Raw genomic sequence first — 27,389 nt, 5'->3', positions numbered from 1 at the left:
AATGGACACAGGCAGTCTACTAGGTAGTAGATCGATCCCATGGCCGTGGTCCGAGAATCGAGTGATATCACATGTCGAGACTGTGCACGTGGGCACCGCTGTCAAAACCCTCCGGTAGATACTGGTTATAGAGCTGGGGTTTTCATTCATCATTCTGTATGATACCTACTCGCCTAGGTATGAAGTAGGTATTGCTGGATCATGCGAGTATTCACCTACGGTATGTATCAACATCCAACGTCAACCATCAACATCCAACATCCAACGTCGAACACCCAAAGCCAAAGCCAAGTACCTATACAGAGTACTAACCACAGAGTAGGTAGAGCAGGTAGAGTATCGACACAACCATAAGTTTCCTTCGTAAAGCCCATCGTGAGGTCCGAGGGTGGTTGTACGCTCGCTTGCTCGTGTACATAGCTGTAGCCTGTAGCAAGACCGTTCCCTTGGAGTGCTTACACTCACTGTTTTTGGAATTTATCATCCGTCGGGTTGCATGTAGTGGTGGGCGAAGCATAAAAACACCATTCATCATTCACGCTTCATCATTCATCATTCATCATTCATTCACGATTCATCGTGCAAAACCCCGAACCCCGAACCCCGAACCCCGAACCCCGAACCCCGAACCCCGAACCCCGAACCCCGAACCTCGACCCTCGACCCTCATCCCTCGCCCCTCAACCTTCGCCGAAAGCTCGATCCTCGACCCTTTACCCTCGCTGAAAATTCAACCTGTATTCCGTACCTATTTCGTACCTACCTGTATACGGATATGTCCAGTCCAACTTCCAAGAGCTCGAAGGAGAATACCTACCATACATAGCGGAGGTGAGGCCTCAACTTTCAAGAGTCTAGAGTCAACAGTCAATTCTCAAGCCGTAGTATTTCCGCGCTTACTTGGGTACCTCGGTACCTACTTACGTACGTACAAGGAAAGCAGCCCATGTCAAAGCCCACGAAGTCATATCCGTTCAAAGCCTTAAAGCCTTAAACCCCCCCTGGGCAGCCAGACAGCCAGACAGCTAGCCCCAACAAAGTCCATAGCCCACGGGATCCCGATCAACTGTCGAGTTGTCAACAGCGGCGCGGTTTACCGAGCCAGCCTACAGCCTATAGGCAGCATACACAGCAAAAGAAGGTAGAGAGTACCAATCGAAGTGAGTACATTTGCTTCCCACCATCCACCGTCCTCCACCAAATTTCAAGCCCCATCAATCAACCAACCAACCAAACTTGAAACAACCAAACAATCAACCAAACAATGTAAGCAATGTAAATACACACACCTCCGACAACCACACCAACCTTCCAAAAATGCCAAGACTATGCGTTGGCACACCAAATGCCCCGCTCACTTTGACTTCAGGATTCATGTGGCGTGTATGTCCACTCTTTCCGACCGCTGATTGAGTGCCCCGACCGACGAATTCGACGACGATGAGCATGAAGCGATAGAGATCAATCGAGCCTCGGTCCCTGGCCGGAGAACTGCACCACCACGGGTGCGGCGTCCGAACCTCTGAAGAAGTCTCACCATCGCTTCCCCGCACATCATCATCGATTTTATCACTCTAGGAGAGATTCATCGGGCCCCGGCCTTGACAGCTACGCAAACCCCGAGACGACGATTCCTTTCGAGCACCATGCCGTGTGCGCCAGACTGGTTATGTTGAGGGTAGTACCGAGTAGAGGTATCTTTTGCAGAAGAGGAGGGCTACGAAGCGCCGCTACAGCGCAAAACCGACAACCCGAGCCTCTTCGGAGGCTCACTTTCAAAATATTGCGAGACGAAGGGATTTGGCTTGTCATTTCTGTATGGATTTGGTGGTGGGATTTCTTTGTCGAAATGTTGTATTGTAGATATCTCTATCGCCATAACCTTCGGGTTCCATGCTGTATGAACAATCAATCAATCAATCAATTAAGCAATGTAAGTGTATATAAACCTATACGTATACAATCCCCGTCCCGACCCCCGGCCCCCGCCCTCCGCCCTCCGCGTCCCGACCCCCGTCTCGTCCCCACCTCCTTCAGGCTTCAGGCTTCAGGCTTCATTCAGTGTGTAAAAAGTTGAAAGTTTGAAAGTTTGAAGAAAATGAAAAAAAACGCCGAAAAGAACCTCCGCCCATCCCCTCCTCCCATCTTCATCCCCCTAACCCCCAACCCCCGAAATATCCAAACGCAAAGGCAATCAATATACATAGGTAGGTAGTACACGGCAGCAGCAGCAGCAGCAGCAGCAAGGTAGCAGCGGCAAAAAATGACGTGAAGTACCCGTAGAAGTAGAAGTAGAAAGAAAGGAACACAGACATAAGGAAAAAGAAAAGAAAAGAAAAGAAAAAAGACAAGAAACGAAAGAGAGAAAAAGAAAAAAGAAAGTCAAAACCACCCTCCCCCCACCCTCCCCCTCTTATTTCCCCGTCCCCGTCCCCGTTCCCCAATCTCATCGGATTCAATTCAATCCAATCCAATCCAATTCAATCCAATCCCAATCCATGCTTATGTATGTATGTTGTATGTTCCCTTCCACCCCCAAAACCAATGAAGTCCTTTCCTTGCGACAAATGTGGCGCAAAACCAAACGCTAAAATGATATGATGAATGATATTACCACCATGACGACACAAGAAAATGTAAAAGAGAAAGCAAAGGGAAAGAAAGAGAAAAAAAAGAACAAAAAAAAACAACGGGTTATCAATGCGATAAACTGCAGCCGTATGGTTGGGTTGTATGGTTTGTAAGAATGTAACTGAAACAGCTTGTTCCTAGATGTCAACCGGCGGTGGACTCGAGCAAAAGAACATCCGGTGTCATAGTGTATGAATATAAAACGCATGTATCCATCGCCGTCGTCGCCAAAGCAGCGCAAGATCTAGGGGGTAATAAGGTGATGGTCCGTCCGGGCGGATCTTGGAAAAAAACATGTGTGCCAAAATTCCCACGGCCGTTACTTATCCGGCTGGCGTGGTGGGCTTAGAATCGTCGACATTATTCTTGAGCTTCTTGGTCTTGTTACCTGCAGCTAGTCGTTTGTTCTTGGCCACCGTTGCGTCGGCCGCAGACATCTCCTCTGCACTCTTCTTCCACGTCTTCCATCCATCGAAATCGATCAAGGCTTGCATGCAGCCCCACTCGGTGACCTTCCGTTCTAACCAGATGAAATTCACAGGCTGTATAACACGTCAGCAAACCCACGTTCAGGTAGATGGTCCAAGAAAGAGAAACGAACCTTGGTTAGGAAGTCATTGCACCCGGCTGCATACGCTTCGTGACGATCACTCTGCAAGGAAGAAGCAGTCAAGGCAACAATGATGACTGGAGACCTGAAAAGAATCGAATCGGGCAGGCGGTCCGCCTCTGGTATCTCCTCCGGTACCGGTTCGTCGTCTTCATCATCCGGTTTCGTGTGTGGGAATGCTGCTCTTATCCTATTCACCTTCTCCAACCTTCGGATCTCCTTGGTCGCGTCCAGACCATTCATCACTGGCAACTGGATATCCATCAATACCAAATGGAATCCCCCGGCTCTCCACTTATCCACCGCGATCTTTCCGTTCATCGCCGCCTCCCACCGAACCTTGAGTCGTTTCATAAACGCCTCGAGCAACCGCAGATTGATGACGTTGTCTTCGACGATCAGCACTTTAATCGGAGGTACCGTGCCGTCGGAACGTCGCCCCGGCCCTGACGCCGGTGGTGGGGTTGGGTTCGCCTGCTTCACGTCCTTGATCTTCCTGGATCCTATTGGCAGTGGCGACGCGACCCGGGCGGGTGTGGACATGGCGGTATTCTGGGACCGATCTTCTTCAGACGGGACAGTCTTGAGAGGTGGGGCAGGAGGTGGCTGACCTCCATTTGGCGCAGACGCATCGGACCCACCCCGGGACCTCCCGGCTGGGACCTTGGGAGCGAGGATGATGCCTTGAACTGGAGGCGAGGTGGCCATCCGGCGGCCTATCTGGGGACGATGCGGTTCCCGTGGATATTGGGGGCTAGGTATCGGCGCGACCCGTCCGCCGTTGGTGGGATCTGGGGTTCCACGGTTAAGAACGGGACGTGGCGGAATGTCGAAGTAGCCCGGCTCGACGTGATGATCGCCTCCGTAGGTGTAGCTATGCATGACAGGACCGGGCGATGGCCGCGGTGTCTTTCGTTCTGGAACCTCAATGATCAGAGCATCATCTGCGTGCTGTCCCCCGGGAAAGTACTCCTCGACCACCCTCAAGAGCGATTCGTCCGGAGACAGTATCCGCTCGGACCCGTGTCCTCTCTCGTGACTCCGATCGTGAGCCCTCGGCCTCGCTCCCCGCGGCACGATGCGGACCTGTACGTCGGGAGCATCCCAATGCCGTCCCAGCGTGTTCTGATACTTTCCCAAGATCAAATCACGGACATCGTCCACCAAGTCCTCTTCGGTAACCAGCACGGAAGTGGGGGATGCGTTGCACCGCTTGACCCAAACCTTGCGAGCAGTCATGGCCGGGGATTGTTGCCCGGTCCGAAGAACACCGTCCGAATCCACCTCCTCGGCTAGGGTTGGCTGGCCGAAGTAGAGTTCGGTGATGAATTTGCTGTCGGACTGCGGCAGCAGTGACTGTCGGCGAACGATCTGCGAAGGACGACGCGAGAAGTTGGAGTCGGTGTACTGCGAGGCGACCGAGGACGACCGGCCGGAACGATGTCTGCGCAGCGAGTCGTAACGAATAGGTCGAAAGAACGGGCTCGAGGTCGCGACGTTAGGGAGCGGTGGCAGGGGGGGAGGAGGAGGAGGTGGCGGTGGTGGAGGAGGTGGAAGCGATGTTTTTGGTGCTTGTTGGGAAGTTAGAGGAGGTAAGGCAGGAATAGGCGAGACCGGGGGTAGTGGTGGATTAGCCGAAGTGGACTGTAGGGGAGTGGTCGGATTCGGGATTGGGATCGGAAGTGGATCCGGTGCGGGCGATGTCTCTGGAATGAGAGGGAATGAACGGACGGCAGCGACAGGAGCAGTGGCAACTGAGTTTTGGCGTTGCGGGGGAGTGGACAGGAGTTGTGGTGGTTCTTTGGGGGGGAGAGGAGGAGGGAGCGATGCCGGGAGAGGCGGAAGCTGGCTATTGATATTGTCGCTGCGGTCTTGGAAACTTGCCGTGAGGGCAGCAGTAGTGGTGGTAGTAGCACTGGACCCAGCAACGTCGATCTGCCGGTCAGGAGATGGCGATGGCGATGACGGCGTATTCTTCTTTTCCGATGAAGAATGCGACGATGACGATGCGGATGATTCTTCCTCTTCTCCTTCTCTTCTTAATCGCGCTGCTTTTCTTGTGCTGGAACCATTGAGCGCAACGCGGCCACTCTTCTTGGTGTTCTCGTGCTGGTTCGTCCGCCAATTCTCTTGAGCCTCTTCTCCCCCTTCTTGATGCGCGCCGTTAGAATTGGAGTAGGAGTGCGATCGCGGCATTGCTGGCGACGCTGTCATCGGCCTCGGTCGCTCTTCGCAATCTCCGTTTAGCAGTCGCGACAGTCGGCGCTCGGTCGTGGGTGTTGCCGGTGTCGCGGGCGCTGTGTCCACGTCCACCACCGCCTCGGCGCCGTCCCCGATCGCCTCGTCGACCACCACCACCAAGCTATCCCCCGCCTCGTCGTCGGTTCCACTGCGGGCTCGTCGCCCGCTGCTGCCTCCGCTGCTCTTCCACAGGCTAACCCTGGAGTATTTTGACGACGCTAGGCTCCTCACTGACGGAGTCCTCCTCAGCAACGAGCCTCCATCTTGGTCGTGCTGCTTCGTCGTCGCCGCCGCTGTTCGCTTGTCGACGACGACCGCATGGGGAATCTCACCGACGGCGATGCTGCGACGCTTCAACCTGTTCTTCACATCCAGCGCCTTCTGCTTCAGATTGAACCCCTGGACCATGATTGCGAGCGAGCTCTGCCTGTTTTCTTGACCTTGCTCTTCCCGCGCGTCTGTTTCTGTCTGTCCCCGTCCTTGTCGTCTCCGTCCGTCCGTCCGGGCAGGCAGGTAGGCAGCTCAACTAGAAATTAGACAATACAGTGCCGACTTCAGCAACAAACAGACTGGGCAGGAGGAGGGAGGGGGAGGTGGGGCGGGCGGGCGGCGGCGGCGGGGGGGAGGGGGGGAGGGAAGCTGAAGCTGTGAAGGAACCGAAGAACCGAAGAAACGAAAAATCAAAAAAATCAAAAAATCAAAAAGAATGCGGAATGCAGAATGAAGGATGCAATCGGGGTTGTTCACAACACTTTCACAAGCAAGCAAGAGAAACCGGGCGAAATGAAATTAGGCAGGACAGGACAGGTCCAGTTCTGTAGGGGGGAACGTGGGGTTGTGTGTGTGTGTTTTTAATCCCCGATATGAAATGAAGAAACACGTTTTGGACACGGGCAACGTAAGAAGAAAAGAAAGAAAGAAAAAAAAAAGGAACGGACGCTGTTGGACGAAGGCAAGGCAAGACAAGCAGCGCTAGAATTGCGAGGATGATGGGGCAGGACGAACAACTCGACGGGCGTGGACGTGGTCGCGGTGGGGGACGGTGGTGGTGGTGAAGACCTAGGTGAAGACCGATACCGAGGGGACGGCGGCGGGGGCGGAGGCGGAGGCGGCGGAGGCGGAGGCGGCGGAGGAATAGTTGATTGAGTTGGAGGAAGCGAGGGGCATTTCCAAGGATATGGGCGGGCGTTTTCTTTCTTTTCTTTCGCTCTTTGGTCTTTGGTCTCTGCTCTTTTCTTTGGTCTCTGCTCTTTCGCTTTTTCGCTTTTTCGCTTTTCGCTCTTTCTTTTCTTTCTTTTCTCTTCAGGCAGGCAGGCAGGCAGGCAGCGGCAGCGGCGGCGGCGTCGGCGGGCTCTGGGTTCCCTTCTTCTTCTTCTTCTTGTGCCTCCGTCGCTGATCTGATCTCGCACACTCTGCTTTCGCTTAGGTGCAGCAAGGAGGCACTCTACTCTACTTTCTAGGCAGAGCTCGCTCGCAGCACTGGAGAAAATCGACAGACGGGACTGGGAAATAATGTTGACATGTATCTATCGCGCACACGCAGTTGGCAGGGCGGAGTGGGTATGTATGGAGGTAAGGTGAGGTAGGGTACCTAGCTGAGCAAAGCAAGCACCGGTAGTGGACTGGCTGGCTGCTGGCTGGCTGCTGGCTGGCTGCTGGCTGTCTCGCTTGCTTCCTTCCCTCCCTCCCTCCCTTGCCGTCCCTGTCCTGTGGTGGTGGTGGTTGACAACAGCTTGCAAGCCAACAGACTGTGCTCTGCTGGTCTCTGAATGGCTGCGTGCGATATGAGGTGGATTTTATTTTATTTTATTTTATTTGTGTGTGTGTGTGTGTGGTGTGTGCGTGGATGTGTGTGTGTGTGGGGACGGGGGACGGAGATGGTGGAGAAGCGTTGAACGACGAGGACGTCGAGTAGTCGTCGACATCGACGACGAGGAGGAGGAGGAGGAGGAGCACTGGAGCACTGGAGCAGAGTGCTAACTAAAACTATACGGTAGTAGTTAGTAGCTATTTTAGTGGAAGCGGAGACGACGGACGGGTACGGTATGGGATCGATGGCCGATGGACGATCAACGTGGAGTGATGAAAACAAACCAACCAACCACCCCATGTCTATTCTCTGCGCAAGTCTGTCTAGTCTCTGTCCGTCTCTCCGTCTGTCCGTCCGTCTTGACTGCGTGCGTGCGTCTGGTTCCACACACACACAAGCACAAGCATAAGCACGGCAAGAAGAGGAGCCTGTGTATGTCCCATGCAAACTAGTTGGTTACATGCAGCCATGTATGAACAAGATGGATAACCATTCGCATTATCGGCGTGACAGCCGACGACGCGGGCTTGCTTGCTTTCCTGCCTGCTTGTTGCCTGCTTGTCTGGGCATCCTGATCCATGGAATAGTTAGCACTACCAAGTACTCTATGTACCGTGTCTACTTCTACCATAGTACATCTCGTCAGTATCCTTTCCGCCTTTCGACGATGCCATCACTCGATCCTGCCGAATCGAGAGCACCAAGTATGTAAAGTATTCAGTACAACACGGCCACGCTCTCCTTCCAAGTTCCGACGAGGGCCCCCCGTTCAGTAATCCTCGCTTTTAACAATACCACACTGTAAGTACAGCAGCAAACTAATACCTCAGAGAGGCACAACCTTCCTTGAATCATAGATAATCCTTGTTGGCCAGCTGCACGGTATCAAATCCTCAGTCGACTGTCGACAACACAGCTCCGGCTCAACTCTTCCTGCGACAACGGTCCCCCAGGCATACCGACATCTGTTATGTGCATACATGCATGCCCCCCCATTTCCCGCAGTGCCATACTGCCATTGAGGGAATGGCGAATACGCAGTGACAGTGTGGATCTGTGGAATCGCGGCCACACGGAATCGAGGATTCAGGCTCAGCCATCCAGGTAAGTAATCGGCATCATGATTCAAACACTGTATTCCGACGGTCCGTATGCACACATACATGTTGTCGTTTGACAAGTCTCAGCAGACGCATTCCATCCGATCGTACATACCGGTACATCCAAGTTTATCGATAGTTAAATCGCATCGAACCAATAATAGTCTACCTAGATAAGTAGGCTGCGGATGTAGCATGTCCCCACAAAACGGGGGGCCCATTGAATTATGGCACGCGTACATAGATAACTCTTCAAGGCTCCCGTAGCGCCGTCCGTGTCTGTATATAATCCAACGTCCGTGACCTGATCTGATCCGACGATCAACGACGCGGATCCGGAAACTCTCTCTTTCTAGAGTATCCTCTGCACGGACGTTACGGTGGTAACAAGGGACTATTGAGATCGTCAATCGTCAAGCGTCAAGCGAGAGCTTTTACCTATGTACTTCTCGGTGAGCGATCCGATCTATACTAGGTATAATATTAGATAGTAAACCTCAGGAACTTGGGTATCCGGATGCCATGTATCTACTCGATTCCTAATATTCACCAGGAGTCAGGACAGCCTTCTCTTTAGCCTTGCTGGCCTTGCTATGTAGCTCGCAACCCTGCGGTTTGTCGGGTCGTGCTAATTGGCACGTGCGTGCCATCTTCACTAAGGGGGGCGGTTACCCACGAGTTCCCACAAGAATAGAATCGCATTCTCGCCGCGCCAAAGGCCCGATATATGGCCTCTCCCAATGTCCCATCCTTTTCAACGTTCGCAGCCGCCCATAGGTATACTACTATCTATCGCCGCGGTACTCTACTATGTACAATTCAGTACACAAAGTACCTAAATTTATGCACCTACTCTATGAAACCCCCAGATCGAGCCCATGAGCCCATCACACCTGCCAGATTTCCTTTACCCTACCTATCATACATTATCCTTATGTAGCCATGCTGCCATGCTGCCATTCCCGCAGTTGCAAAGTTGCAACGTCCATCCCCTCACATCTCACATACATACGGTATGCAAGTATGCACCGTATTCTCAAAACCTTGCCATAGTACCTCTCCCTTTCTGCCTCCCACAGTCCCTCCGTCCCTCTGGAGGGGAGTCGGACTGTCGGACTGTCAGTCTGCTACTAACTCCCACACCACCACCAGCACCACCACCAGCACCACCACCCACTACCACCATTTCTTTCCTTCCCTCGACTCCTCGGGAAAAAACAGAAAGAAAGAAGAAGAAAAATAGCAGACATGTGAATGCAGATTCCCGGACACATCTACTCTACTCTATGTATGTATGATACAGTCCATGGCGGGGATCATCGCGGGACCTTAGAGTACCCACATACATGCCCACATACCCACATACCTAGAGCACCCACAGACCTAGAGTACATGGCATGCTGTGCTGTGCTGTAGTTCGCCGTAGTTTGCTGTACATATGTGTGTGGTTTGCTGTACATATGTGTGTGGTTTGCTGTATGTACATAATGTATGTAGCTTGCTCTATGTGTGTAGCTTGCTGCTCTCGGGTTGTTGGCGCACGGAGCTGGTGTTTGGTGTGGCTGCATGTGCATTGCGAGGCAGTAAGTAAGAAGTAGGCGGGCAGACAGGATGGTAGGTAGGGCACTGGTATAGATCGCGGTCACAAGCCAGCACTCGAGCTTGCGGCGCCGGAGGTGGGGAGAAAGCTTGTGATACGGTGGACTTACTAGAGTATGGCACTGAACGGTTGGCGGGGACGGCTTGGAGGGGCGGCTTGGAGGGCGGCTTAGAGGGTGGCTTGGAAGTTGGAGGGCGGGAGGCTCCGTCGATATGCAGGTAGAGTAGTGGAGTGGCAGTTCACATTTCAACTTCAAACAGAAACAGAAACAATCAACATCGGGATTCGGCGCGGGACGATGTTTGAGGGATCCCCGCATCCACATCCCCGCACCCGCACTCCCACCCGCACGCTTCCCCTCGTTTCTCCACGGATGAAAAAGATGTTAGTGATGAAGAAACGAAACGAAAAAAAAGTCCTCACCCCTCCAACTCCGTCTCCCCGGCCAGCACTCCATCATCCCCATGAACAGAACGAAACGTGTACACCTCCCTCCCCCCCCTCTGCCTCCCTCACTGCCTCCCCATCCCAGCGCCCAACGCGACCTTTCATCTTTCAATCCGGACCACAGCAGGCAGTCAAGCCTTGCACTGCACAGGACGCACTGGTGACTGCATATCCCAACTTCTGTGTACCAACATCTTGTGGTGGTGGCAAACCCGATCCCAGTTGCTCCAGTGTCCCAGTGCTCCAGTGCTCCAGTTCGCACCGGGTGGCGGCCATTCCGTCGAAATTCGTACATTGACAGCAGCGGTGGGGTAAAGAAAAAAACCCTTGGGCTCCGCGCATCTGTGCGCGTCCGTCCGTCCATGTGGAATGGGCGGTGGGGGACGGAGAGGGGTGGAGGTGGGGGGGGGGGGGACATGTCAGTGCGGCCTGTTTCCAAATCCCACCCCCCATACCATGCACTCACTCACTCACTTGCGAACTTGCGAGATGTGACGAGTGAGAAGACGGTCGTTCGTCGAGTCAAGCATCATCCTCTCTACACACCACTCTACATATACCCTAGGTAAAGCACTCAGGAAGTATTTGTATGTACGTTACTGACTCAACCAGGCCAGAAAAAAATCATCGATATTGATAATTCCCATTGCAGATCATAACACATCGTGCACGCCTCTCCCTCGGATCTCCACCTCCACCTCCACCTCCCCGTCTACAAGCAAAAAAAAAAGAGCCAGCGAACAAAGTGTATCTGTATCTCTATTGCACATTCCCTCCCTCCCTCCCTCCCACAGACTACCTACATGTAATGTACAAGCAAGCAATCGTTGTCGCCGTCGCTGTCGTCCATCCCCCGTACGTCGCGAGCGAGCGATATATATTAGAATTAAGAGAAACATTTGAAATGGATGGAACGGTAACTTGGACGGAAGACAGAAAACTCCGTGCAAGTTTGATCGATCCAATGAGAAAAACGGGCGGGAGAAGCGGGATGTAGGAAGTAGGAAGTAGGAAAAGGTCGAGGAGAATGAATAAAAAAAATAGTGTGCGCCGTTGAGAGGTATCAGAATAGGTGTGTGCAAGTACTTCGGTCAAAATAATCAACAAAATCTCCTCTACCCCCTGAGCCCATTGGAGGAAAGACAGAAAATAAAGCAAAGGAGTATAGGTGGTGCGGATCGAGAGAGAGAGAGAGAGAGCGAGGAAAAAATAACCGTATCAGATCCATCTAGGAAAACGCGCAGACCCGGTCAACCCATCCCGCTCCCCCTTCTTCTTCGCTCCAATAGAGGGAGAAGAAGCCGCCCAATGATACTCGACCAACAGTCGTGTCTAGTCGTTGTCCAGATATCTCCTCCATCCCTCCCGCAAGCACTCTTCACCACCCCCGTTCATCGACTCGACGAGCACAAACTTCTCCCATCGGGGTTCCCCCAAGCCATCCTTCCCTCCACCAACGCTGACGACCACGACTGCGTCTTCTGCCACCCATCCAACCGCAGCTGTGCCGCCTCCCTCAAATTCCGAATGCGCAGCGCTCCATTCGCTCGAGAAATATTTCGGCAACAGTGGCAGTTTGCCAAGCAGCGACCACCGTTTGTTCTCACCACTGACGGGACCGTTCGACATTGCTGACGATGGCCTCGAGTTGCTGGCCTGCGAGGGATGTCGGCCGTACGTGGGCAGCTCGTATATGTGCAGCGTGCGCTTATCGGAGGTGACTGCGAGGCGATGTGAAGTTGGCGAGATAGCAAGGGAGTACACCACAGCCTTATCGATTCCCCTACGAAGCTCGCAGACGAGACTGCAATTCGCGGCCGAGTAAACCCGTACTATGGTTCCCTTCTCGGACGCGGTGGCAATCAAATCACCCTGGGGCGAGATGGTGATGGCGCGCAGCGGCGTGGTGTGCGCTGGTATGATACTAATATTCCCACTTGCCAGATCACACAATTGCACATGTCCCGGTGTTCTGCCTGGAAACACCAGTGTCTGCGTGGACAGGGCGACGAGTCCCAGCGGGTTGTCGTACGTCTCGAAAACGTGGTCTCTGGTTGGCGGTGACGAGAATGTGTAGACGTGCACGTGGCCCGTGAGTACCACGACGATTTTGGTGCGCGTCAGCCGCACCGCTCGAACCGCCGAATGGAACTCCATCGATATCACGGGCTTTCGCTTCGCGTCGTCCCAAATTATTACTTTGTTCTGCGCGTATCTGGGGTTACGGCCGCCGCCGACGAGCGCAAGGAAGTTGGCCCGACCGAGCATTTCGGCGATAGCTATGCCACCCTTCAACTCTGCGTGCACTGTCAGACAGAGCAAAAACAAGGGAGGGAGAAAGGAAGATCGTCGACGAAGAAGCGGGGAGTCGAACCTCGGGTGACCTGAAGCTCGCACGGATCGGCGCTGTAGACTGAAAACGCGGGGGTTAGCTTATCGAGCTTGTTGACACTAAGCTTAAGGCGTGGGCGGGGGACCAACTGTGGAAACCGTTGTCCACGCCGACCGAGAAACACGAACTGTCCTGGTTGAAGCCAGCATACAGGGCGACCTGACGGTCGGCCGGATTTAGTTGTGGTCGCGTATTCATGATGAGCGATATGGGCCCGAAGGCACTCGGTGGGGCGGCCGCAGCTGGTTGGTGTGAGATATAGGAGCGAGATAAAGCGTGGAGGGGCGCGCGGCGGGAAGGTCCAGTTTATAGCGGGGTTTGTCGATTTCCGGCCGTTCGAAGTGAGCTCTGTAGAGTAGTCGGGAGGGCAGGTCTGAGGGGGTGAATATGGAGGTGAGAAGGTGATAAGAAGGTAACCTTGGGGAAGGAACTTGGGAGGAAGCTTGGGGCACTAGTGCGCGTGCGATACTGTCATAACTCCATGGGGTTTCTTGGCGGGGGGTGACTGGCTTATGTAATCTTAGGTGCATGTGACACAATTCTATCTGCCGACACTTTCACGGGTGATATGTCAGGCATCGAAAGTGAAAGTGACCAGCGGCTGTGGTAATGTTGTTGATATTGCTTTGTGCAAAGCAGTCAAACATTCCGGGGGATACAGTGTGAGCCTTCAGCTGTCTGAATCGCTACAAAACTTGTATGCAGTATTTCGGTATTTACAAAATTGCTCGGTAAACTACAAATGTTCGTAACGAGTCGATATCGGGGCGGACTAGGAAACGTGGGGGTTCCAGTCGCCTGCCAGTCGCCGAAGCTAGCTACCACAGCGCTGGTTCATAGCAACAGAGCTGTTGTTCTCAGCATCGACACTGCTGTACGTACTTCACCCAAATAGTCAGACCCTTTGGGGCAAAAAGACGATATAAAAACTACGGTACCAGGGATTCCCGCATGGTCACCCACTGCAGTACTAACCTGGCGATACCATGCTTAACTAGGGCTGAGCGGACGGGAAGCCGTGTGTTCATGGTTCTATGACCATAGCTGACAATTGCTTTTCAAAGAATAATGAATGCAATGAAAGAGCGGTTTGGTGTATCACTGGGCTAGGGAAACGACCGACCTAATACAAGGTGGCCGGCCTTTTTGCTTTGCGTCTGAGTCGCAGCTAGGCATGGTACATGGACAGTTTTCTCACAGCGAAGGGTTATTCGAAAATGACATCATCCAGAGATGTTCAGGGCCCAGGCTGGCCCAGGCCCCTGGTAACTCTACATACTTTCGTGACTTTTCCTCGTCGAGTCGTCGACCGGTGCGCTTATTACGCCGCCCCCTTCGCCCCTTACGTTAAAGACTTTTGCGGTTGGCTGGTGGAAACAACGGCGGGTGGTCTACACCTGGAACCAGGCGCCTACTTGTTACCTGCAACCTGTTCTTTAGTTCTTTTCCGTTCATCATTCCGTACCGGCACCGGCATACGGCTGTGTCCAATACGCCGGTACTTTTGTATGAAGAATGGAATCAGAAGCCCCAGAAGCATCTAGCACCAGATCCCGTTTGCGATAAGGGTGGAATTGAACGGTGACAGGTGTCTGAGATAGCTACTTTGTATCATACTTCAGTGAATTGATGATTAGACGGGCAGAAACTCAAATAGTGCATACCAAGGAGTGCAAGCAGGACACGATCAGAACAAGTAGAGACATGATACAAAAAGATAGATAGTACTATAAAATAGGTAGGCCGACGAGAACCCGAGTGACCGAGAAACAACATCTCGGGTATTTCCCCAAGAGAAATAGCATCCCACAGTCACTTAGCAAGTTCAATTTGATTCTCCAGAACTCACCACCCGCTGATGCAGGGCACCCCGGTGCTTCCGATTCGCTGACCGTACCCGAGTACCGGCAATCCGCCAGCATGATTACATCATGAGGCCGAGAGTAGTCGTGATAAGCCGTGACCAGCCCTAACCTCCACATCCTGTGTTACGCTCGGGATATCTACCAGGTATCTGCGAATGGCGATCCCGAGCTGACTGCATGCGCATATGCTAAGCCGAGGCAGCTTCACCGGCCCGGGGCCACGACGTTCCCCACAGCAAGTAAATCTGGGGCATCAATAAGTTCAAATACCTTGTCCTCCCTCACCGCCAATTCCCATCCGCACCAGCACAGCAGACACCACAATGAAAGCACTCAACTTAAGCACCCTCCTCCCAAGCCCGCAGGCGCTCACCGTCGCCACTCTGCCCTCGCCGACCCCCAGCAGCACACAATACCTGATCTCGATCCGCGCCTCCGCATGTAACTTCTTCGACCTGCTCCAGATCCGCGGCAAATACCAGCACCAGCCGACGCTCCCCTGGGTAGCGGGGTCCGAGTTCAGCGGCGTAGTGCTCTCCTGCCCGCCAGGCGGGAAATACCCCGTAGGCTCCCGGGTCTTTGGAGCGTCGCAGGGAGCGTTCGCCACGCGCGTGTGCGCGGACGAGGCGGCCCTTCGGCCAGTGCCCGACGGCTGGGGATTCAAGGACGCCGCGGGACTGTTCGTCACCGCGCCGACGAGCTACGCGGCGCTGGTGACGCGGGCGCAGGTGCGAGCGGGGGAGTGGGTGCTCGTGCATGCGGGCGCTGGCGGGGTCGGACTGGCAGCGATACAGATCGCGAAGGCTTTGGGGGCGAGGGTCGTCGCGTCAGCGAGTACCGTTGAGAAGCGCGATGTGTGCACCCGTTTTGGCGCGGATGCGACGGTGGATTACTCTGATGACGGATGGGTCAAGGTTGTGATGGCTATCACTGGCGGAAAAGGGGTGGATGTGGTTTATGATCCCGTGGGATTGGTGGAGAAGAGCTTGAGCGCTTGCAATTGGAACGCCAGGGTGCTGGTGGTGGGTTTTGCGGGCGGCAAGATTGAGAACATGAGGACTAATAGGGTGCTGTTGAAGAATGTTAGCATTGTGGGGATTCATTGGGGGATGTATGCGAAGAAGGAACCCGAGACAGTGCAGACGACGTGGGACGGCATCTTTAAGCTGGTGAAGGAGGGGAAGTTTAAGGGGACTGTGTTTGATGGAGAGCCGTTCAAAGGGCTGAAAGAGGTCGGCAGGGCCTTGGAGTGGCTGGAGGGCCGGAAGACGTGGGGGAAGGTCGTGGTCGAGATTGATGATGAGGATGTGGGCGGAGAGAAAGCGAGACTGTAATTTTGTATTTCTGGATACCTATATCGAAAGCAGTCTGTACATCATATCCACTGATCATTGTACTATATAGCGAGTGATGTAGTATGACTTTACTGTGCAAAATGATCCCATTCCACATCGTAATCTTTCATTCATGCCAACAGATGCACGCAATCTCTAATAATTAGAACTAATTAACCAAGATACAACAAAATACAAATCACCAGTTCGCCGCCGTCGGTGGTAGTCCACAACTCGGGCCAATCGGAATGCGAACAACGAAAGAACGCCAACGCGAACAAAAACTCCAAAGAATGCCCAGTTCGTATCTAACCCTCTCACCTAATTTCAAACACTTTCCATCTCTCTTTTATTTGGCACTATCACGATAACACTGTCCGTGCTCACTGCTGGGCTCCCCGTCTCTGTCGCTTCCCCCGGCGCTGGCACAGCAAACTCCTCAGTACTCTGCGAAAACTTATCACCCCCAGACTTCGAGCGGACAGTACTTAGTCCAATATTTGTCGAGCAAGCGTGGGAATGGTATGTAGAGATATTGTTGTTCGGGTTGATGTTCGGGTTGACATCCTCTTCGGTAGAGTTGTAAGTGCCCAGCAGGCCAGGGAAGAGACGACGCATGACGGGACGCAGCGTCGGGATTGTGCTGCAGATTACCGCGATGTGTAGTTCCACACTGGATGCAAGTACCAGTAAGGCGGGCTGATCTGGGCGGGTCAGTTTTTTTTTTGCGTGACTGGGAGGGGGAGGAAATGTGGGACGAACAGGTGGGATCTGTGTCGTGTTCCTCGGGGTCGTCGGTGTAGACGCTGTAGACTATGCGGGCGACCGCCGCAAGTGGGACACTGGCCTCATCAGTCTGTGAAGCTCTAGGTAGAGAGGGGGGTGGGGGGAAATCCTACAGTCCACCCGCCACAAACACCGCCATAAGCCCCGCCTTCTGCCGTTTCGCTGGTAGTCTCATCCGCCAAATAAACTTGAGTGGGAGCAACCACACGATTGCATCGGTCAGGATGCTGATCACAGCCGTGATATCCATCGTCTTCGAAAAGTTCCCACACGAGCCTTTCGCATTCTTGGTCGGATCCACTTTTTCCCAGAAGTACGACATCGGTTGGCAGATAAATAACATCGCGAGCCATCCGCCCAGGGTGAATAGGCCCGAGAAGGCGAAGATTGACCAGATCATGAGTTTCATGCGTTGTGACGGTGCAAACCGAGTGAGCTGGAGGAGAAGGGAGGCTTTGATAAAGCCCAGAGATATGATGTGCAGTTGGAGGCCTATGTGTGCCATCTATGGGTATAAATATTAGACCGGCTCCGCAAAGGATTGAGCTGAGTAGTACCATCAGGTTAGGTGATGCATTCTCGATTCCGACGTTCCATACATGGCTTCCGAATCTAGATGGACGTCCCTTAGCTCATCGTTTTTCTTCTCTTTAATTCACTCGAAGGATGTGACATACCCATTAGACACCATTACACAGCTACATGTGGTATGTGCAATCACGGCCAACTATCCAAAGCCCATCCGTTTAGCATGTCCTTCCTCAACGTCCCGCTTCGGGCAAAAACAAAAATTAGGTCTTACTGTAGCAATAATAAGGCAATAGTCATCCCACCAGGTGATGCGCAGAATCACCGCTCTACCGTACACCCTTCCGGCCACAAATACCACGGCTAATGTTGTCAATAATACCGATGTGGTGATCAACATCGGGCCGCGGCTGTCATCGGGGAGGTTGTCGCCAGGGTAGGCGACTGGTCGAGGGACGCTTGAGGGCTGTGAATTGTCTGTTCGGGGACCTAGAGAATGGAACATAGCACCTTCTCGATGGCATCATCTGCCGACCTCTGGATAAATCTCCATCCAAAACCAAGGCGGGGAGGGACGGGGGGGCGGATGAGAGCAATATATACGGTAGGTTGTGGTCCCGCATACATAAGCTCCTCGTATCCCTCGCGCTGGGTGGGGATCAAAATTTGGGTCAAGTGTATTGTGGAAGAGACTCTGATTGGCCCGCCATACCGCCCCCATGTATAAAATTGCGTCTGTCCTCTGTTAAGGTCGAAGAGGTTGGAGCAGGTCGGTCTCTAGCTCGCGTAGCAGTGTGGCGAGTGCTAGGTGACTTCACTATCTACCGGACGCCAAGGAGTATGGGGCTGTTGGTTCCGCAGGGCCTGAGCGCTCCTTTGAGATGGGTTGAAGTAGGCATCATACCACAATACCCACTACCGTATAACTGGGATCCTTAGAGTAACGGCATCCGATATTTTCACCGCTGAGATGCCTCGCAGAGTACCAGCGAAGTTTGAATGCAGAATGTGTCGAGTCATGCAGGGAGGATTATTGGGAGCCGATTGAAGCACCTCTGGCTATAGATATCTTCTCGGTGAGAATTTCTGAGCAAACTTCATTGGAAACCAAATCTTTGGGTGAAAGTTTCAGAATCCGCTAATCGTATCCGAGTACGTGCCACGAGAGTGCGTATTCACAGGGTCGTCGTCAAACGATTGCCTAAATACCTCGTGCTTTGATTGCTCGGGAGTCGGTATATGCCATCGTGCATGGTGTTCGCACGGGATAACGCAATCCTCAAGCCATCCCTTGAGTCTGGCATGGAGCTTCGAACTTTGAGACGACGTGGCTTGGTTGTGCAGGCGTATAGATTTGTGGAGAGTTCCGGAGAGTCCGTCTGTAGGCGCCCTACGAGACAGCCACGAGTGATACCTGTGAGGTGAGTCTGACCGTGCATTCTGAATTCATCCATCAAATTTACGTAACGGCCGAGGTGGATAGGGATAGGTACATAAGTTACGGTATGTAGATAGGTTCCAGAGTAGGTATACGAAGTGGCCGTACATACATGATACCGGCACCTCCGAAGTCAGGCTTGGCATTCTGCTAGCGGAGGTGGATACTGGGGCTCCGGGCGAACGGTGACTGACAGACTCGCGATTGAGGGATTAGCTATGCATACGAAGTAAGAAGAAGAAACAGTATCCACATACTATCGGTAATGGTCTGCGTGATTGTTCTCGAGTAAAGTGGCGTTCGCTGGAGCCGACCCAGCTTCACCCCGATGTCAAACCCGACCTTGGAAGTACTGGTGTGTATGTATTACGCTGGCAGCCTTGGATGGATATCGCTTGCTCACTCACCGTAGCGAAATACTCGCTTAAAAGGAACCCAGACGGGCCACAACCATCAGCCGTAACACCTTAGCTAGGGGGATCTTCGGCCCAAAAACCTGGAGCAACCAGGAGCTGTATCTGGATGGGTCGTTGGGTTGGCAGGGGCTGGTGCCAGCCGAGATCGCCGGCTATTGTGGCTAATGCATATAGATGGAAATCGTGGCATGTCCAGTTCTTTCCAGGCGAGCGAGTGCTGTAGGTATGCATAGGTCAGACATTGCCAGTGGGAGTCACGGCATCACCATTAGTTAATTGTTTCATGTGCCCCTTAACTATTCATGTCTCTCTCCGATGTTGCTGTTACGTACCGAGGCCATGGAGAACTCCGCTGGCGATTCTTTGCAAGTCTTTCGGTTGAAGCCCCCCAGATTCGTGGGAGAAGCCGTGGCCAAGGCCTGTATGTATTATAGGAAAGACTGGACTAAGCAGTTATCGCTCGTGTCTTCAACCGGCGTCCGACGCCCAACTACACCCAGAAAATACAGAAATCCCTCACATATGTAGAGGCCTCGATCCACTCTTCATACTACAGGTATGCATAATGCATAGTGCGTTTATTCCCGGAGCTATCTAGGCGGTGTGGTTCGCCTTAAATCACCTAGAAAGCTGATTGAAGCTCGGCCTTCCCGAGCGGCTGTTGCGGTACATAAGTAGAGTAGATAGCCATCAATCTTTTCTCACTCTCCTCCTCAATCACCTTTCAGTCTCCGTCCTACTACCCCCATGCCAGAGTAATCGAGATTATCCGGCCCTCCTGAGGAATCTCGGGGAAACAGCGGTAATACTCAACCCGCAAGCCACTCGCTAGAGTTACAGCAAACTCGCTTCGTTCAGGTTGAATTCTGGTGGCTTTTCGGGACCCGAAGTCGCGAATTACTAGTACCGGTATGTAGTGATGGGGACGACCGTGGTAGATAACGTGGTTACATGATGTTGCAACCATGGAAACGGGTCATCCGGTGAGCTGTCTGGACGGGATAGGTGGGGGCTAGTTACTTCCCGCCTACTGGTGATCACTAGCAGTAACCAAGCTTAACCGACCAACCAATCGCCCAGCCCGAAGATGCTCGTCTGCACAGACCCATCCGTTCGTTCGGCAGCGGTCTTCCCTTTTCCGTTGCCGTGGAAGAATGTTCCATGTGGGGAATACCTACTAGGCAGTTGCTTTTGTCGATTGATATTTGCACTCCATAATGAGAGATCCCCGACGGGTACGGGCAACTGGTGAGACTGGTTCAGTTGACTAGAAAGCAACAAGAAAGAAAAGCATCCTGTGGTCTCCAGACTGAACGACCTCAAAGTATGGTGTCTCTGCAGTGTTGATAATAATGTCTGCGGTGGTGAATAAAGTCTGATGTGTTGAACAAGAGACCGACCGACTAGACGAACATAAAAGCAGCAACAGAGAACATTTCAACGTTGCGGCGACCGCATCGGGTCCGCCCACCATCACACCTTTGTCCCACAATATCCATCTGCTCCTTCAGTCGTAAGGGACATACTCGGATACGGTCATCGAAATTGGAACTTTTTAGGGGCCTGTTCGAGCGCCAGCTGTGTCTTCAAACCTGGGGTTTCTGACGAGTTGTAGGTTACCAAAAATGCAGCTGTAAACTGTCATCTTCCCTGATGATTCGTTCGGCAACCCAGATATTCAACAGCACGCCACACTTTTTTCTGACTACAGGACTACGCTGGTATGTACTGATGGTTGTCCATAGAGATATTTATAAAGTTGTGGCTCAGTCGACAATATGCAGTTTCTCAAATTGTCAACTTGGAGTGGTGTGCCGAACGATCACTCATCGCCCGGAAACTGATGGTTTCAAACTGCATCTCAATTTTGTGTGGTAGATTCAAAATGCAGCTGGCAACCGAACAGGCCCATATCTAGTTGGAACCAGATCAGGTCTCAGGTTAAATTCAGTTGGGAACTTTTCATGGTGAGAACACGCCTGCAGGCGTTCAAATCGATTTTCTCTCGCAAACCCTTTCCCACAGCCTCAGATAATTCTGGCTGTTCCGACTTCGATGACCGTGTTCGAGTACCTGTTGTACTTCGTGCACTTCAGATCCACCCCTTTCCCCGAAAGGTCGGTGCTTCTGGGCTGCGGACAGGCCGTATGGACCTAAAAGCCCTGAGCCATATTACAGAATCTCAAGTCATCACTCGGCCCACCCTCAATAGCACACACAGCTCACGGCGCCCGATCTATTTTACTCCATAAAGCCATGATATCCGAATTAAACGCAGTCACCAAAACGCCAAACACCATCCAATGCCTCAGCCAGCTAACAGCTCCCCTTCCATTCTCCCTTCGTCCTCGTTACTCCTCATACTCCCCTAACTCGCCTAGTCCCATCTGCTCCCTCAGCCCTCTAATAATCCCCATGAGCCCATCACACGCCGGACTCTCGGGGTATGCGTCGAAGAAGCTCTCGCCATAATCGCATGCCACACCGATACGAGGATCCAATGGTACCGCGCCGAGGAAAGGTACACCCATCTCCTTTGCCAATGCCCGTGCTCCGCCGGTTGTCGCGTGGAAGATTTGACTTTCTCCCTATGGTGGGTTAGCAGGCTGGAGGTTATGAGGGGGATAGGGGAAGGGAAGGTACCTCGCAGTTCGGGCACACGAACCCGCTCATGTTCTCCACGATCCCCAGCACCTTAATCCCCGCCTTCCTACAGAAGCTGATTTCCTTCCTCACATCGAGCAAGCTAACCTCCTGAGGCGTGGTGACCACCACCGCCCCGTCAACGCCACTCTCCTTCAGGTACTGATTAACACTCAAGTGCTCATCACTCGTCCCGGGCGGCGTATCGACCAGCAAGAAATCCAGCTCGCCCCACTCCACGTCCCTCAGGAACTGCTTGATCAGCCCATTCTTCTTCGGGCCGCGCCAGATAATCGCATCGTCTTCGGACGGCAACATGAACTGTATGCTCATGACGCCCAAGTTATCGGCGACATACACCGGCGACCACCCAGAGGCGGAGGCGTGAATACTCTCTCCTACCGCGGCCCCCATCATGCGCGGGATAGAGGGCCCGCAGATGTCGATGTCACACACGCCCACCTGCACGGAGGGCGCCTGGGCCAGCGCGTGTGCGAGCATCGCGGTGAAGGTGGACTTGCCCACGCCGCCCTTGCCGGAGAGGATCAGGAGCTTGTGCGCGACGGTCGACATGCGTGCGGTTATGGCGGGGAGGTCGGGGTCGGGCCCTTTGGGCGCGGTGGCACAGATGGCTTGGTTGGGACAGCCGGCGCACGCGTCCATTTTGCCGGCCTGTTGGCTCTCGGGCCCGGGGCAGTTTTCTGGGGGGTGGGTTAGCTGGGAGGGGAGCAGCGCGGGAGGGACGGGAGCGTACCAGGCTCCGGCGCGGCGAGTTGGGGAGCTGCCTTGGGCGGCAGCGTGAGGTCGGGGACAGACGGCGGTTGGAAGACGACTACCATTGTTGCTGCGGTGGATTTGATCTGGGTACTGCGTTCGCACGGTGTGCGTGGTGGTTTTATGACGGCCGTCGTTCGGTGGTCGTCGGCGTCGGGGGTGGTGGGATAGTGGGGTGGCGGGGGTGGATTTGATCTGGGTACTGCGTCCGCACGGTGTGCGTGGTGGTTTTATGACGGCCGTCGTTCGGTGGTCGTCGGCGTCGGGGATGGTGGGATAGTGGGGTGGCGGGGTTGGATTGATAAGCTCACGCGTGCTTAGAGTAGAGTATTGTACCCTATCCTCCGCACCCCTCGCCAAGGCAGACATTCGAGATGTCCATTGCCCATTGCCACAGCTCCGGAAGGGCACCTAGATAGGATGATATGTAGCTGATATCTAAGAGTCTTCTACTACGGAGGTCCATCCACAAGAAGCAGAAGAAAAGAAGGAATTAAAGAGAGAAAAAGCCACACCTCCAGCACGAAAAAAAGACAAAGCCCCCTCCAAAACCAACCTCCGCAACACTCCAATTCGCCACAAGAAATGCACCAATACCAGTAGCTATTACGTCCCCGACGGTTTTGTTCCGACCTTCTTCTTCATGAGCGAAGTGAAAAACGCCGACAGTACTTCGTTATGGGTCTTTCCGTCGGCCTGGCCACTCGGGGGTGTGGGCGATGGCGACAATGTGTCTGTGCCTCCCGCTCTGCTTGCCTCTCGTAGCTGCAAAAATCCCATCAGCTCCCATCCCTGGGCGCATGAACAAAACAGGTGAATTAATATACCTTCAAGCTCTCCATCATGTTTTCCGCGTCGACCTGGATACCTCCAACATTGAACTGGACCGGGCCGACCTGCTCAGCGAGGACCTTATCCGAGCCATCATCGATATCGCGCTTTTTCTTCGCATCTTTTCCATCACGCAAAACCTTGTCCTCGGCCGCCTTGAGCTCTAGTATTTCAAACTGCTGCGCCAGGAACTCCTGCGTATCGACCGGTGGAACCTCCATTACTTTGCCCTTGAGCAGCCCAAGTGAGTCGGTTCCACCTCGGGAAGTATCCTTGATGACTTCCTCGTAGACCTCTACTGCGCCACCCTCTGTTTCGCCGGCGGCGGCGGCGTCATCGCCACCACCACCGTTGATGTCAAGACTCCATCCAGAGTGGATGCCTTCGACGTCGAAGCCTTCGCGGAGAACACGGATCTTGCCCCAGCTGTCCCAGTGTGGAGGTACAAAGACTTTGTCGCGTTCAATTACGTTGTGTTTTAATGTTTGCTGGCGCAGCGGAGATTGGATCGAAAGCATAGAGTATACCAGAGGTTGTAGAGATGAAGGGACAGAGGGCGTGGTGTATATCAACGATGCGCCATCTGTAGTGCGTTAGTTGGATGCCATCTGTCGCAGGCGGAAGAGGGAGGTACGTTTCAAGAGGATCGTCCGTAGGAATTGCAGGACGAAATCAAACTCTTCTTCCTTCCATCCACGTTCTCGCTCCAGCATTTCAATCTTATCAGCCTGGTAGTAGCGGAGCTGTCGTCAGCGCACATATTTCCCAACGACCATACGCCATGGACAGAAGAAACACACATTCTGGCAAACCACACAAAGCGGCAAACCAATCGGTTCATCAAACTCTCCCGGGCCCAGCGGGAGTGCTACATCGCCCAATCCCGCCCCAGCGCCTCCACCTCCGCTCCCCTCCGCATACGTACTCCGCCGGCTCTCCCACGCCTGTGTAACATCGTCGAGAGTCCGCCGGCAGTCATCATCCAGACTTGTGAATATACCCCGCAGTAACCGTACCCACGTCTTGATCTGTCGCACCCACTCCCATGGGCGAGACCAGTCCAGTAGAATTACAATTAGCGTCTCCGGTAGTGATTGCGGGGTGAAAAGGGGTCGGAGGAGCGGGATGAAGGCGGGGCTGGGCTCGGAGATCAGATAGATTCCTAATCTTGCGAGGACATCTATAGGCTCACACATTAGATCATCGAGACGAATAGTAGTTCTATGAGGTATTCACCTTCATGGTCCGCATCCAGCACGTCCTGGTAGGTGTAACCAAGCGCAAACGCATTCGCAACAGGAGCGGCCTTATTCCCCCTCTTATAACCGCCGACACCAAGGCTCTCCACAAACTCCTTCTGGCCATCCGAAGTCCCGCCTATTCAATAGAAAGAGCATCAGTCCTGGTTTGTTGCGGGTAGCCATCCCCACCTCCTCCGTCGTACCCCTCCGGCGGGTGTGTGCAGTACCTAGAACCAGAATCGACTTTTGCGGCAGCCGTCGTGAGAGCGTGACTGACGACAACATAGACAGCCACATGTTCTCGGCCTTTTCGGTCGCGTTCGATGACGCGTTGGACATTGCGGAGCCCGGGCGCGGGAAGTCGAAGCCCACCATGGTGTGCTCGAGGGGTGGGTCGCTCGTGGTAGGTGTAGGGGTTCTTCTCTATCAGGAGCGGCGGAGGTGTTGTATCGGTGGTGGCGAGATTGATCGATGACGGGATGTGATGGAGAGTGGAGGGGTACAATGTTCGTCGTCGTTGTCGGTCTTTCTTTGTTGCTCAGTAAAAGAGAGGAGCTCTGGTCCTAGGTTCGTTCGATCACCCCGGCCTAATACTACTAGCAAGCTCCTGCACAGTCTAGAGCGGGATGCAACGCCAATTTCAAGAAGGATCGCAGGTGTTAATGAACATTGCAGATCGACAAGCCAACGATAGAGATACCAGACGAAAACCTTTTAATGCTTAGAGAGTTCTAGCACGGGCAATCTTGTTGCTATAATGACTGTCGGTATTCGAACGGAGACTCTTCCCTACCTATCTCTAAGGCTAGAAGGACCTCCTGAATGCGCTCTCCTGGGATACTCAACGATAAGTTTGAAGAAATTGTGGCAACGAAAGGTGAGTTGTGAGAGTTTTTTCACTGCATTGCGCGGAAGAGCCTCTATGAAGAAGTTGGAGATATTCAGGGGGTTCTGTGGACCGCTGATGCTATGGAGGAGCCAATGCTCCCGCTCTGCGTAATGTTCTAGAATACATCCCCATCGCCGATTACCATATTGTGCCATTAAGCTGTATATCTTCAGTCAGAGAGCCCTGCAGGTTCCTTCTGGCCGCCATTACTCGAGGCATGATCAATTCGTTTCCTCATACTTGCATGTGAACTGCTTCAGTCTTTTCGAGACCGATGTTTCCTCTCCCTTTCCCTGTCCCTAGACCGTGACCGATGATCGCGATGCCTCCTTTCCTTCGAACCACTGCGGTGCTTCCTCTCCCTCTCCTTGGAAACATCGCGAGACTTCCTCTCCCTCTCTTTTGAGCCATCACGGTGTCTCCTTTCCTTCGAACTATCTCGATGCTTCCGTTCCCGCGAGCGATCACGGGGCTTCCTTTCCTTCGAGCGGTCGCGATGCCTCCGTTCCCTTGACCCATCCCGCTTCCTATCCTTCGACCGACTGCGGTGTCTCCTACGAGGCTTTGCCATCGCGGTATCGGGTTCCTCCTCCTTCTCCTCTGTCCTTCTCCTCTTTTCTTCCCGCTCCCCTTCATCCTTCCCACCGACGGCTCCCATCCCCTGTCCTTCCTCTTCTCCTTCCTTAGGCGGCTTATACCGACAGTGATCGACGCGAATTGTCCGTCCCAGAATATTTGCTCCACCCAGATTATCAACGGCAAGCACTGTACTCCTCTGGTCCTCATACTTCAAGAACCCAAACCCCTTGGATTTCCCGGTATCTTTGTCGCGCACTAGGTTCACGTGTGTTGGTTCGCCGAATTGGCTGAAGATTGTGATTATGTCACCTTCGCTGAGCTCGTAGGGGAGGCCACCGATGTATACATAGGCCGTGTCGTTCCAGTCGTTGTGCCATGACGCTGAGGTTGGCTGTTGGCTGAGTTTAGCTAGAGGATGGAATGAGGTGGGCTGAAGAACTTACAACGGCATTGTCGAGCTCGAGCTGGTTTAAGCGCTCGATTTCGCGGATGTTGTTCATGGCTGTGAGTGATGGGTGGTGGACTGGTTGGTTGGTGGATTATGCCGCGATTCGTGATGCGAGAAGTCGCGTCAGACGTGTGACATGAGCTCGGGCGTCTGGCCGGTGCATTACTTCGATCACTTACCCGGAAGTACCGCATTTCACAAGCTTGAGGTGCAGCAGCCAACAGCTGGGCGCTATGAGCTCAAGGACGCGCTACTGCTGCTGCGCAAGCTAATGGCTGACAGACATCAATCATGGGGAAAGAAGAATCTGACGGCGAAGATGAGGATATAAGACGTCGACTCTGCTTCAACAGTACCTCTAGATTATTGGCCGGCATCATACACTCTCCATCTCGTTCTGGCCAGTAGTGTTCGTTTGCTGCGGTGGGTAGCTGCCTCGCAATTCCATTATCGCCAACAGCAGCATCCCACTCCTCCAATTAAAGCCAGCTACGCCAAGCTTTGAGGAAATAGGGGGGCGGACAGAGGCATCAACGGAGAGAGAGACTGAGAAGCAGGCGGGAGGGGACAGAGGGCAGATCGCCGAGCCGGAGAAGAGGAGGATCAAGAGAGAATAGAGCTTCTTCGCTGTAGATATCATCATACAAGTTCGGATTCATTCTTCTGGGTCTTCAAGTTCTCGCACACAGCTCGAGATATACATCAATAACGGCGTGCTTCTCACGAGCACTCGTATTGTGATTTGCTGCGGCCTTCTTCTCTCTCTCTCTCTATCCCTTTCTCTTC

General features: G+C 53.3%; 8 protein-coding genes across 8 annotated transcripts; 1 reads left to right on the top strand and 7 right to left on the bottom strand.

The window, feature by feature from the left end:
- Positions 1-1,966: 1,966 nt before the first annotated feature.
- Positions 1,967-2,364, bottom strand: BZA05DRAFT_388696 (uncharacterized protein). The gene has a single exon (XM_051482700.1). It carries the CDS (start codon positions 2,313-2,315, stop codon positions 2,148-2,150), a length of 168 nt encoding a protein of 55 aa, XP_051342618.1. The 5' UTR covers positions 2,316-2,364; the 3' UTR covers positions 1,967-2,147.
- Positions 2,365-2,954: 590 nt separating this feature from the next.
- Positions 2,955-4,480, bottom strand: BZA05DRAFT_332595 (uncharacterized protein; the record flags this gene model as incomplete). Its single annotated transcript, XM_051480656.1, has 2 exons — positions 2,955-3,173; positions 3,233-4,480. 2 exons carry the CDS (start codon positions 4,478-4,480, stop codon positions 2,955-2,957), a joined length of 1,467 nt encoding a protein of 488 aa, XP_051342617.1.
- A 7,074-nt stretch (positions 4,481-11,554) lies between these two features.
- On the bottom strand, positions 11,555-13,397 carry BZA05DRAFT_202524 (WD40-repeat-containing domain protein). Its single transcript, XM_051479513.1, has 3 exons — positions 12,921-13,397; positions 12,814-12,852; positions 11,555-12,736 (listed from the first exon to the last, which is right to left on the bottom strand). The coding sequence occupies exons 1-3, from the start codon at positions 13,027-13,029 to the stop codon at positions 11,772-11,774; spliced, it is 1,113 nt and encodes a 370-aa protein (XP_051342616.1). The 5' UTR covers positions 13,030-13,397; the 3' UTR covers positions 11,555-11,771.
- Positions 13,398-14,893: 1,496 nt separating this feature from the next.
- BZA05DRAFT_368983 (alcohol dehydrogenase) lies at positions 14,894-16,105 on the top strand. The gene has a single exon (XM_051481603.1). The coding sequence runs from the start codon at positions 15,020-15,022 to the stop codon at positions 16,028-16,030; it is 1,011 nt and encodes a 336-aa protein (XP_051342615.1). The 5' UTR covers positions 14,894-15,019; the 3' UTR covers positions 16,031-16,105.
- Positions 16,106-16,128: 23 nt separating this feature from the next.
- Positions 16,129-18,184, bottom strand: BZA05DRAFT_202498 (uncharacterized protein). The gene is made up of 6 exons (XM_051479512.1): positions 17,619-18,184; positions 17,494-17,543; positions 17,374-17,428; positions 16,930-17,321; positions 16,793-16,872; positions 16,129-16,734 (listed from the first exon to the last, which is right to left on the bottom strand). The coding sequence occupies exons 1-6, from the start codon at positions 17,847-17,849 to the stop codon at positions 16,358-16,360; spliced, it is 1,185 nt and encodes a 394-aa protein (XP_051342614.1). The 5' UTR covers positions 17,850-18,184; the 3' UTR covers positions 16,129-16,357.
- Positions 18,185-21,326: 3,142 nt separating this feature from the next.
- On the bottom strand, positions 21,327-22,847 carry BZA05DRAFT_428845 (P-loop containing nucleoside triphosphate hydrolase protein). Its single transcript, XM_051486107.1, has 3 exons — positions 22,596-22,847; positions 21,842-22,542; positions 21,327-21,786 (listed from the first exon to the last, which is right to left on the bottom strand). The coding sequence occupies exons 1-3, from the start codon at positions 22,678-22,680 to the stop codon at positions 21,550-21,552; spliced, it is 1,023 nt and encodes a 340-aa protein (XP_051342613.1). The 5' UTR covers positions 22,681-22,847; the 3' UTR covers positions 21,327-21,549.
- Positions 22,848-22,931: 84 nt separating this feature from the next.
- On the bottom strand, positions 22,932-25,062 carry BZA05DRAFT_471544 (dynein light intermediate chain-domain-containing protein; the record flags this gene model as incomplete). The annotated part of the gene is made up of 6 exons (XM_051487965.1): positions 22,932-23,380; positions 23,443-24,029; positions 24,081-24,174; positions 24,247-24,626; positions 24,683-24,823; positions 24,891-25,062. 6 exons carry the CDS (start codon positions 25,060-25,062, stop codon positions 23,222-23,224), a joined length of 1,533 nt encoding a protein of 510 aa, XP_051342612.1. The 3' UTR covers positions 22,932-23,221.
- A 697-nt stretch (positions 25,063-25,759) lies between these two features.
- BZA05DRAFT_202406 (U2 snRNP component IST3) lies at positions 25,760-26,759 on the bottom strand. The gene is made up of 2 exons (XM_051479510.1): positions 26,599-26,759; positions 25,760-26,546 (listed from the first exon to the last, which is right to left on the bottom strand). Exons 1-2 carry the CDS (start codon positions 26,653-26,655, stop codon positions 25,833-25,835), a joined length of 771 nt encoding a protein of 256 aa, XP_051342611.1. The 5' UTR covers positions 26,656-26,759; the 3' UTR covers positions 25,760-25,832.
- Positions 26,760-27,389: the final 630 nt, after the last annotated feature.

Source organism: Tricharina praecox, assembly GCF_024521635.1.
Source record: "Tricharina praecox strain CBS 144465 chromosome Unknown BZA05scaffold_4, whole genome shotgun sequence".
Classification (NCBI taxonomy): domain Eukaryota; kingdom Fungi; phylum Ascomycota; class Pezizomycetes; order Pezizales; family Pyronemataceae; genus Tricharina; species Tricharina praecox.
This window is presented reverse-complemented; position numbering and strand designations above follow the sequence as displayed.